The 11,849-nt window shown below is 31.0% G+C and overlaps 1 protein-coding gene across 3 annotated transcripts; it reads left to right on the forward strand.

The window, feature by feature from the left end:
* The first annotated feature begins 4,025 nt into the window (after positions 1 to 4,025).
* On the forward strand, positions 4,026 to 10,242 carry LOC149547702 (sulfate transporter 3.1-like). Of its 3 annotated transcripts, none has more exons than XM_089791780.1 (13): positions 4,026 to 4,426; positions 4,511 to 4,559; positions 5,949 to 6,156; positions 6,290 to 6,461; positions 6,679 to 6,744; positions 6,850 to 6,963; positions 7,204 to 7,320; positions 7,412 to 7,538; positions 8,086 to 8,288; positions 8,550 to 8,740; positions 9,557 to 9,639; positions 9,736 to 9,812; positions 9,898 to 10,242. In XM_089791780.1, exons 1-13 carry the CDS (start codon positions 4,127 to 4,129, stop codon positions 10,081 to 10,083), a joined length of 1,893 nt encoding a protein of 630 aa, XP_089647906.1. In that variant the 5' UTR covers positions 4,026 to 4,126; the 3' UTR covers positions 10,084 to 10,242. The 3 variants fall into 3 exon arrangements, with proteins under 3 accessions (XP_089647906.1, XP_089647905.1, XP_089647907.1); XM_089791779.1 differs by having other exon boundaries at positions 4,027 to 4,426; positions 8,086 to 8,372; XM_089791781.1 differs by lacking the exons at positions 4,026 to 4,426; positions 4,511 to 4,559 and adding an exon at positions 5,128 to 5,467 and having other exon boundaries at positions 8,086 to 8,372.
* Positions 10,243 to 11,849: the final 1,607 nt, after the last annotated feature.

The raw sequence follows: 11,849 nt of genomic DNA on the forward strand, positions 1-11,849 counted from the left end.
GAAAGGATATTGATGCTGTGTAGAATTACTAGGGGGTTGGAGTCTAGAGAGACTGCCAAGGTAACCTTATAGTTGACTCATTCACTTTCCCATGTGCATATTAGGTTGGCTACATATTTTATGAGATTTACTTCATGAGCTTAGGGTAGTTATCTATGTGTATGTTGGGAAGTGGCTTGCAATGGGGGTCTAGAGCCCTAAAGAGGCTGCTAGGGTAACTCATTTTAATTAGTCTCAATAAGTGTTAAGAATTTCATTGATGGGTTAGATTGAATTAACAAGAGTTAGTAATGTTACCTCACCCATTTCTTGAGTGCTAGTACATGCTAGGATGGGAGTAGAGAGGATGCTTAGTTGTGACCTTGCCTCATTGGTACACCTTGTTTGTAAGAAAGGATATTGATGTTGCATAAAGTCACTAGGGGGTTGGAGTCTATAGAGACTACCAAAGTAACCTTAGAGTTGACACATGTAATGCAACTTTCCCATATGCATATTAGGTTGGCTATGTGTTTTATATTTTCCTCTAGGATTTAGATGTTGCCTTTTACACTTGGGTATCCTTGAGATGGAATGCTTTCAAGATCCATTGACTTGGATTCTTGTTATGACTGGATTGCTATCCAGTTAGAACTTGAGATTATCCCCTCAGCATGGTGGGAGTGGGGTCACTTAGGTTCCACAAGGTTAGTGGTAGTGATCATTTTCCATTGAGATTTGATAGCTAGACACTGATGTTGGATGTACCTTGTTGGAGATGATTCATTCTTCTTATCTTGTGATTATGTTGTATGGTCATATTTGGTATTTTTACTTTAGTTACTTGAGATCCTTTGGTATGACCTATCTTATCATGATGTATATTCTTTTAGCATTTCATACCCTATGACATGCGTAGTGGATGAGCATGCACCTTATCTACTTGTCTATTCTTTCATATGATTTTGCGCATGTCATTATTATATGACATGGGCTTTGTTTATTTACTGAATTTCAAACTTAATAAAACCTATGTGTGTGATTCAATGATATGGAACCCTTGAGAGATGTAACGGTATTGTATTCCTTATGTATGCATCTAATATGTATTTGAGTTGTTGCTTTCGCTTAGTTATCTTTGTGTTGTTTGAATCTTTAAATTAAAAAAAGTTAGCAAACTTAGCAACATTACAGGTTAATTCCTCTTGGGTTCCCTAGCGGGGTGTTACAATATATTTTAATATTTGAAGACCTACTTCTCATCTATGCTTTAAAGTTTCTATATACTTAAAAATATATGTTTATTTGAAGATTCACATACACCAAACAAATTGAAATGTAAAGAACTTAACATATCAATTTTCTTGTCATTTAGAGCTTATTGATGTCAGTATTAATATAATTTTAAATTTACATGTAATACATGTTTATACTAATTTTTTATCCTCTCTGATGTTTATCCATCCTCAACTTACCTTCTTCTAATCTAAGCTTTAACCAATACATTTACCTCAATATTGGCCTTAAATTTTCATAAATATGATCCCTCCCTTAGTAACCATATTTTATTATCATAGTCGATCGATTCCATAATAGAATGGGTTCATTTTACATGTCACAAATTATTCTCAAATTGTTGATTACCCCTCCTTTTCACTAGATTTCAAGGAGCCTAGCACACATTTAGGTGATAGTACATTATTCCTTAGAGATCATTGGGGCATATTTCATATTATAAAGAACTTTTGTAGGACCATCTAAGTTTTGAGCACTATATCTTGATTATGTACACATTTATTTATCTATCTTCTATAAAAAAATTCAAGGCTATGAGGGTTGTCTTTTAAAGGGGTGACTAAGAAGAATGTGAATTCATATAATTCAAAAATATCTATTTTAAATTCTATTAAATCTTACATAACAATAGAGAGTAGAAATCACTGTAACATGTATATTTGGTAAGATTAGAGTTACCTATTAGAGATCCAATTCATATTGTGTGGGATTGATTCAAGTTTTAAATTTAATCCATAGATTTTTTTGTTTTAAGTTTACACAAAACTTAAAGATAGTCCACACTCTAAATAATGAGTTGTGTTTACCATAATGAATTGATTCCACAAATTATCAACATTCATACCCCATCTTTAAATTAGATACCAAGTGTACGTTTTATTCATATTCATTTTTTTTCCAACAAACAAACTTTAAAATAGTCAACACTCTAAATAATGAGTTATCTTTACCATAATGAATTGATTCCACAAATTATCAACATTCATACCCCATCTTTAAATTAGATATCAAATGTACTTTTTATTATTCATATTCATTTTTTTTCAACAAACATTAATTATATACTTTGTCATTTTCAACATCTATTAATCAATCTTAAATAATAATTTAGACAAATTTATTCAATCAACTTGATTGTTTAAAAAAGTAAATTTCTTCTTTTTATTAATTGAAAGATTTCATATTGTTTTAAAAAGTAAATCTTAATTAAAAAAACAAAATCAAGAAAAGTGCCATCATCTTTAAGATTTTGTACTTCAGTAATCAAATTTCTAAATAATTTTTGTTTATATGATCATATCTTAAAATGTAAACAACTATTATTTCAAACATTTATCATCACTCTCAGACATTCTACTTACCCAATTGAACTTCAAATGACTATAACTATATCACATGTAAAAACTTTTGTTTCAGACATATACAATCTGATTACATCATCCCTTAGCACGCATGCTTTTTAAGTATTTTACCAATAAAGTAGTTGTCCAAGATGGTGCCCGTGTGTTGGTTGGTCTTGACCACTACACCCAACAACAAAAAGAACTAAAACAAGTGCAAGACATCTAATCCAGCACGCCATTGGGGTTCAGGTGTAAAGCTACAAATGGTTGGCATGCACGCCATTTTTTAGTTTGGTAAATGTGTTCTTGCCATTAGCCAAACTTTTTCTACTACAAATTATTAATTGAGCTTTTTTAATTCTTTACCAACCAAAAGATAACAATCAAAGGATCTTAGTCTTCTCTTCATAAGATTTGACGATCTTATTCTTCCCTTATATGATTTGTCCAAAACATTATGATTACATCACTTGTACACATACTTCTTACCAACATAATAGGCACATCATAATTTTCAAAAACCAAAAAAGTGACGGGAGAATGTTTTCTTCCTTTATAATACTCAATTAAATACTTGAAAGCCAATAATGTTCTATTACTAAGGTATTAAGTGCACCATAGTTTTCAGAAAACAATGGGTGAAAGTTGTCTTACATTAAAATAGAGTCCTAAATTGTATGCTTAAGAGACAATAAAGTTTTGTATTTCCTTTTCAAACAGAATGTTCTACTTTATTACCTAAATGTTAAACATACCATACTTTTCAAGAAATCTTGGGAAGGTGGCAACTCAAGGTTTTTATTTTTTAATTTTATATAATATCAATGATACTAGATTTTTCAAATTTCTTTTTCAAACAAAATGTTCTACTTTATTACCTTAGTGTTAAGCACACCATATATTTTAAGAAATCTTGGGAAGGTGGCAACTGAAGGTTTTTATTTTTTTTAATTGCATATAACATCAAATTCCAATGATGCAAGATTTCACAATCTATGATATTAGAGAATGTTATATCTAGATTTTTCAGTTTTTGAATTTCCTTTTCAAACAAAATGTTCTACTTTATTATCTAAATGTTAAGCACACCATACTTTTCAAGAAATCTTGGGAAGGTGGCAACTAAAGGTTTTTATTTTTTTTAATGACATATAATACCAATGATACAAGATTTCAAAATCTATAATCTTAAAGAAAGTTATATCTAGATTTTTCAGTACATTTCTATTTACATTATTAAAAGTCGTGAACACAATTAATAAACAACATTCTCTTACATAGAATATGGTATAAAAAATGATATATAAAGATCTTTTCTACTTGGTCAATGGATGCATATTACAATGCATGCCACGTGGGTCCATGACTCCACTAGGGGTGGCCTTGGAGCATGCTTCCATTCTTATATAACCACCCAAGTTCATCACACTCTCATGAAGATGAGTTGCCTTTGTTAAATGATCTTTGGGGAGAGGGGTAGTTAAGTGATCACACCAACTAAAGGTACAATGGAAGGAGATGATCATAGGAAAACTAATGGCGATGTAGAGATGGTCACAGCTCATAAGACTCATGTTCCTCCTGCCAAAGGCACAAGCATGATTGGTGAAGTTTCCAAGGCAATCAAGGAAATTTTGTTTCCTGATGATCCATTTAGCCAGTTCAAGGATCAGCCTAGGGGACGTAAGTGTATTCTTGGGCTTCGGTATTTCTTTCCCATCTTGGAGTGGGCACCCAAATATTCATTTTCTTTGCTCAAATCAGATGTGATATCTGGACTCACCATTGCTTGTCTTGCCATTCCACAGGTAAACTGAAAATTATTATCACATATTCAGATAGTTGTCTTTGTGTGTTTTACTAAATACGTGTGTTGGTGACGCTTGATGCAGGGTATAAGCTATGCAAAACTTGCAAATTTACCTCCCTTGATGGGACTATGTGAGTACTGTTATATTCAATTCTTTTTCTGTATAATTTATAGATACAACAATGACTGTCAGTACAAACAGTACAAGGGCTATAAAAGGTTGGAAGCGCAGCAGACTAAATTCCATTTTTGTAGATTTAATAATTAATTTCAAAATTATTTAACAATATTTTTTGTATTGTCTATTTAGTAAAAAATGACAATAATAGGAATTGGGTTGACTAGTTAACCACAGACTAAAAGGCCAGCAGAGCTCACACAGTGAACAGAATTGCTGAGCCAAAATAACTCATACCCAACTGAGACTAATCAGATGGTTTAATTCAAATAACCTTAGCAGGTTTGAGTTCTTTGCACCAAGTTACTAAATTGGAGATCCCATCCCACTTTTTCAACAACTATACTAAAGCTTTCTAGGATCTTTAGAAAAGTTAATGATATAAGAATTTTGTAAAAGCTTCCTAGGATCTTTAGAAAAATTAATGATATAAAAATTTTGATAAAACATGATAGTAAATATCCACAATCTGTTATGTTGATGATTTTCTATATCTAAGTTGAATTGTATAAAAGTTTTTTATCAAGAAATAAGAAATCATCACTTGGGAATTCTCATGTCTTATCGACCAAAAATTCATAGCTTCCAAACTTCATTTTTCTTTACGAAGAGCTGATGATTTGATATTTCTAGATTTTATTATATGATTTTTTAACAATCAATCATCACTTAGAACTTAAAAGTTCCCATGCCCAGTTGACCAAAGACTCTGTATCCTCCAATTTTTTTTTCCCTTACAAAGATTACTTGAAGAGGATTGAGTAATCTGCAAAGGAAGACTCTTCTTGCCTTCACAACAAACATCCTTCTGTCCATCAACCACCATACACCTCACTTTCACAGCCTGCATTTTAGGAGAAGGTATCAAATCGTTGTTTGATGAAACTCCTTTTTATTTCCTTTGTTGTAGTTCATTGCTTTGAACATTTTATTCATAAACTTGATTCAAGTGTTCTGCACTATGCAGATAAATTCTGATATAAATATCACAATTTTAATCATGAAAAAAATTCTCAAATACAATTATATGGCCATCAAATTCAAGTCTTAACCAGTCCTACAGTGTAAAAAGTAAAACTAGATACAATCAAACTTAAAACATGAATATGAACAATAGTTACAAATTTAACGTCTAATTTGCCATGATTTGGCTGATAATGATGCTTGAGCAAGACAGAGTGAGTCAGGGTTTAGTTTTGTTTAAATGTCAAGGTAAATGTATATAAGGAACCATAAAAGTTGTTCAACTAAATTCTGTACTTAAATTATATATCATTAGAAGGAATTGTGAAATAGAAAAATCCCACTTTAATACAACTCTGGGCATTTAATGTTCGAACAGATTCTAGTTTTGTCCCTCCTATAATATATGCAATGCTGGGGACATCCAAGGACTTGGCAGTGGGCACAGTGGCGGTTGTATCTCTTCTCCTTTCCTCAATGCTTACTCATGAAGTCTCTCCCACAGCCAATCCTCAGTTGTATATGCAACTGGCTTTGACTGCAACATTTTTTGCTGGAATTTTCCAAGCATCCTTGGGTATTTTCAGGTCGGACCTCATAATTCTATACCTCCATACATAAAAAATTTCCTGTTTGTATTTGTTTGATTGCATATTAGCATAAATGCCCTGAAGACCTCATTCTAGGTTTAAATGCTGATAACCCATTGGAGTTTTTCAGGCTGGGATTCATCATAGACATGCTTTCACATGCAACAATAGTGGGATTCATGGCAGGAGCAGCCACTGTTGTGTCCCTCCAACAGCTCAAAGGCTTCCTTGGTCTCCAACATTTCACAACTAAGACAGATGTTGTTTCAGTGGTGCGATCGGTCTCACAACAAGTTCATAAGGTTAACCCAAACCTTCTTCCTTTCATTTGAGGCTGTTCTTCTAACTCGCCAATATTTCAATCATTTCTCTGATTAAAATAATGGATCATCATCTGTGTTAGGAGAAGTTGATAAAAATCAAAATACACAACTTTGTCCAGAAGCTCTACATTTGAATCCAGTGTTCAAATGTTTTTTTCTCATGAGAAATCGTGTCTGTGTTTTGTGCATTGTGCAGTGGAGATGGGAAAGCATTGTATTGGGAGTAACCTTCCTAGCTTTCTTGCTGATTACTCGTTACATTGTGAGTATTGTGATCTATTTATGCATGGTTAAGTAATAATCTATGGGATCAATTTCACCTCTTTTGTTTATCAAATAATACAATGTGGATTGTAATATATAACAGAGCAGGAAAAACGCCAAGCTTTTCTGGGTATCTGCTGCTGCTCCACTGACATCTATCATTCTAGGCAGCCTGCTGGTGTTCTGCACACATGCAGAAAAACATGGAGTGCAAATTGTATGAGAAAAGAACACTCAACTTGTTGTGGGTTTTCTCAATTTCTTATTAGCATTTAGAAAATTTAAAAAGATTTGCCCATTATATGATCATTTAGAATATATTATTGAAAGGAAAAAAATTATGTTTTCTGGGAAGAGATTCATTTAAAAAAGAGATGATTTCACACTCTGATGCTTTCCATTTCAATGAGTAGATATGACAGCATTTTATTGACTCAATTAGAAATTGGAATTACAGGTGGGGCATTTGAAGAAAGGTTTGAATCCCTTTTCTATTCAGCTCTTAGTCTTCCACGGACAGTATTTGAAGGTTGCTTTAAAGACAGGAGTGATATGCGGTCTCATCTCGCTAACCGTAAGAAAATAGTCTAGAAATGTTGAGCACATAATTAGTACCATGATTAATACAGGACAAATGGTGTTAATATGGAATTACACTGATGCAGGAAGGAATAGCATCCGGAAGAACATTTGCCCTACTAAAGAATTATCATACTGATGGCAATAAAGAGATGATAGCCTTTGGAATGATGAACATATTGGGTTCCTGGACGAGCTGTTATGTTGCAACAGGTTATCTTCTCTTCACCCTCAGCAAAGCATCATTATAAAAGTTAATACATTCTGTTTTGAGTTCTTTCAATCAGACATTTCAATTGGATGCTTGGGTTAAACTTTGTTTTTCTGTTCCTCATTAAATCGGTTTTGAGGGAGTTCTAATCACCACCTATAAATTTGTTTTATTCATTTCTATTTTTAATTAATTAGTAAATACAGTCAGTGTAAATTGGGTTGTGATAGACATTGGCATTTTTAATTTTTAATTTTATTTGTGTGAGACTTGTGGATTCATATAATACTATTCAACTTCACCACTAAACAAAAGACCCATTCACAAAATATATACGCTTTAATCAATTAAAAAGATTTCAATTTAAGAATCATTCAAAATATATACGCTTTAATCAATTAAAAAGATTTCAATTTAAGAATCATTCTTTTATATTGAGCAACTAATTGATATTATACTCACAAGAAATTGCAACAATAGTTGATTCAATTCTTATGTTCACGTTTTTTTTGGGTGTCCTACAACATCTGAATGCCATATGTATTACAGGTGCGTTCTCCAGATCAGCAGTGAATTTCAGTGCAGGGTGTAAAACAGCTGTATCAAATATTGTAATGGCGATTGCTGTGATGATAACTTTGCTGTTCTTGACCCCTCTGTTCTACTACACTCCCATGGTGGTTCTGTCATCAATAATAACATCAGCAATGCTTGGCTTGATAGACATCCAAACTGCATATCATCTCTGGAAGGTGGACAAACTTGACTTCCTTGTCTGCATGGCTGCCTACTTTGGGGTGGTTTTCATAGACGTTGAAACTGGTTTGATTATTGCTGTATGTATGCATTTTTTATTGTTTTACTTAATGAATTCTTTTCTTTACCCATAAGATCTTTTTCACATGTCTTGCCATGAAAAGACTTCATTCTTTAAAAATATAACCCCTTCAAGTTTTTAAAACCATCCATCTAATGGTGTCTGATTTTCTAATGATATAAACATGACTATTCAGGTATCTATTTCTGTTGCAAGGGTTTTGATGCATGTTATGAGACCTCAAACTGCAGTTCTGGGAAAAATCCCTGGAACATCAATGTACAGAAGCATAGAACAGTACCAAGATGCTACAAAAGTCCCTGGAATTCTAATCTTACGGATAGATTCCCCTATATATTTTGCCAATGCCAACTATTTGAAAGACAGGTTCGCTCAGCAACCATTTCTCCCAAGTCTATTTTGATAGTATCTCTACAGTAATGAAAAAAGTTGACTTCAACCTCCATATCTTATTTTTGATCATTGATGAGTACAAAATATATAGATTCAATCGATCTTAGATAAGATCCTTTATATCTTATTTAGATTAAATTGATCTTACATAAGATCCTTTATATGTTAGTAAAATTATTAACTGATTAAATTGATTGACATTCAATTGCAAATTCTTTGAAGCTAATTAAAATAGAACGAGTCTTACCCTACACATATCTCAACTCTAATGTTCAGACACCTCATTCCAACTCATTGAAATTTATTGAAATTCAATTGAAATTTTTTAACAGCTACCTAATATAGATCTACAAATCTTATTCTATCCATATTTAAACGCTAAAATTGAACCACTATATTCCAACTAACTAAAACTGATTGACACTCGCTGGAAATTCTTGAAACACTATATTTTGTCAACGATAGATTCAAAGAGGAAAGGAAACATATATATTAATTTGAAGGGACTTCATGAGTTAACTGTCTTGTTAACATTATCTTTGAAGAACGCTGCACTGGAAAAGTTAATCAATTCATATTTACATATTTTTTGAGAGTATCTAGTGGGTTTTGTATTCTCAAAGGATCAAAAGTTGTCAGGGTTATTGGGACCCTGTCTTCACTAGGAATATATATTAGTTTCTCTCAATTTCAGGTTGGTAGATCATACATTTCATTTGTTCAAACAAATATTTATTTATTATTAAGTAAAATATTTCCATAAAGATTGTTTGGGTATTTGTTTGGCAGAATGTTGAGATGGATAGTAGAAGAAGAAAAATCGACCAAGCTCAACGAAGACATCCTACGCTATATAATTCTTGACATGGGTTGTGAGTATCTTTCAATTAGATACATTAACAATTATACTTAAATTTAAAATCTTAAGTATGTATTTTTAAGTAATGTATTGTTGATGAAAATTTCAGCTGTGGCTACAATTGACACAAGTGGCATCAATAATCTTGAAGAATTTAAACAAATACTTGAGCATCGACAACTTCAGGTGGTCATTTCATCTTAAACACCTATAGATTAATCAGATAAGTGGTTAGTTTTTCGATAGTAAACTATATTGTTTATATGTGCAGCTTGTTTTAGGAAATCCATCGAGCCTGGTGATGGAAAAACTTCACAGGTGCAAATTTATACAGTTGCTAGGGGAAAAATGGTTGTTTGTTACAGTGGCTGAGGCTGTTGTTGTTTGCAACTCCATGCTTAAAAATTCCGCACCACCAGCTACAATCATAAATATCAACCAAGATTACAGGACATAAATCATACAGTGTATATGGAAATACTAATTTCAAAAGTTTATCAAAAGAGGCATTCCACATCTTGTGATGCATGTTTGTCTTGTTATTGTAATTGCCGTAGGCAATATACTATTGTATTCAGCTCCGATTTTTTAATTAATTATGACAATTTTTATGTAATTGACATGTTTCTAATGTTTTTTTAATTTATTGATGAATTTTATATATTCTAAAAAATAATTTTCACCACTATGATTGGTTGTTTTGATTTTGTCTTATAAGACCCTTTTTTAAGCTCCATTACTCATTTTCATCGGCATGATTTTATGAATAGATTAATAAATATATTGTGTTGACAAAAATATTAAGTATTTAATTTTTTTTTTAAATTATTCATTTAGTTTTTACAATGCAATCATAACCTTTTAAATTTAATTTTCATTTAAAACACATTTGATTTTTTTATTTAACATTTATCCAAAAACTGAATTTGAAACCTACTTAAATATTTTTATATATTATTTTTATATTAAATTTTATATATTTACCTAAAATATTTTTGCTATCTAAGTATTATTTAGAAACCTTATAATTACAAATTATTAAATGAGAAGTAAATTTTTAAATAAATCGATATTGATATTTATAAGAGAGAGGAAAATCTATGTTTTTAAGTAAAAGTGAAATTAATCATATATTTCATCTAAAAGTAAGATTTTGGATCTAGTTCTTTCTTAAGTTGTTTGATTGGAAAATCTATGTAAAGTTAATTTACATATAAAAATTTACAATTCTACATTGAAATAGGTTTTTTTAGACTTTTCAAGTTCTAAAATAAAATAGAATAATATATATTGAAGAAACCTTACAAATTGTTTCCCTATTTAGTTTGAATAATTTTTTTTAGAGAAGAGTGGAACTCAAATGAAATTCTGAAAAATTAAGAGTGCTTATTTTGTATTTAAAAATTAACAGAATCTTCTACCAATTCAAATTTATTAGCAATTCCATAGTCCACTTTCTTTATTAAATGAGATTAGCTTTCTCTTAGAATTGATTAGAATGTAGATATAACTCAATGATGCTAGGAGTTTGCTAGGAAATGAACTAGCGCTTCATTAATTCCATTGACTTCCAAGGTAATTTTGAACTTATTACTAGACTATTGTTTGATTTTAACTTCCACAAATAAAAGTGAGGATATTGATAAGATTATTTATAAAATTGTTATTTATTTAACTATTTTTTAATATTGAAATTAGATTAGTTGATTTGAAGTACTTATTTCAATAATAATTTTATCATACATCTATCTTTCTATAATGCATTTACTCTATTGATTAATTATTATAATATTTAACTACTATTTCTATTATATTACAATACATTCTCCGGCAAGTACATGCCACTATGTGGTACTTGATTTTATATTTTCCATCATTGCGCTGTATGCATTTTTTGTGGACATTGGATTTGTATAACTCTGGCTTCATTGAACTCTTTGTTTTGTATAAGTTGATTATTTTACTTAATGTATATAATACATTCTTCTATGTTTAATTGTTTATCCAACTATATGCATTGTTGATGAATTCTTTATACAATATTTGTGTTCTTTCATTTCACTACACTAATAGATAATTTTTTCCTAAATTTCTACATTCAACCATATGTAGCCTTTTCTCATGTTCAATGTTGTTTGAGTATATACAACTTTGTCATTGTGAACCATATGTTATACCAATGCAAGTACAATTAAAAAGACAATTGGTGGATTAATTAGTTTA

The sequence above is a fragment of the Cupressus sempervirens genome, chromosome 7 (assembly GCF_028749045.1).
Source record: "Cupressus sempervirens isolate cs-2001-9-10 chromosome 7, ASM2874904v1, whole genome shotgun sequence".
NCBI lineage: Eukaryota > Viridiplantae > Streptophyta > Pinopsida > Cupressales > Cupressaceae > Cupressus > Cupressus sempervirens.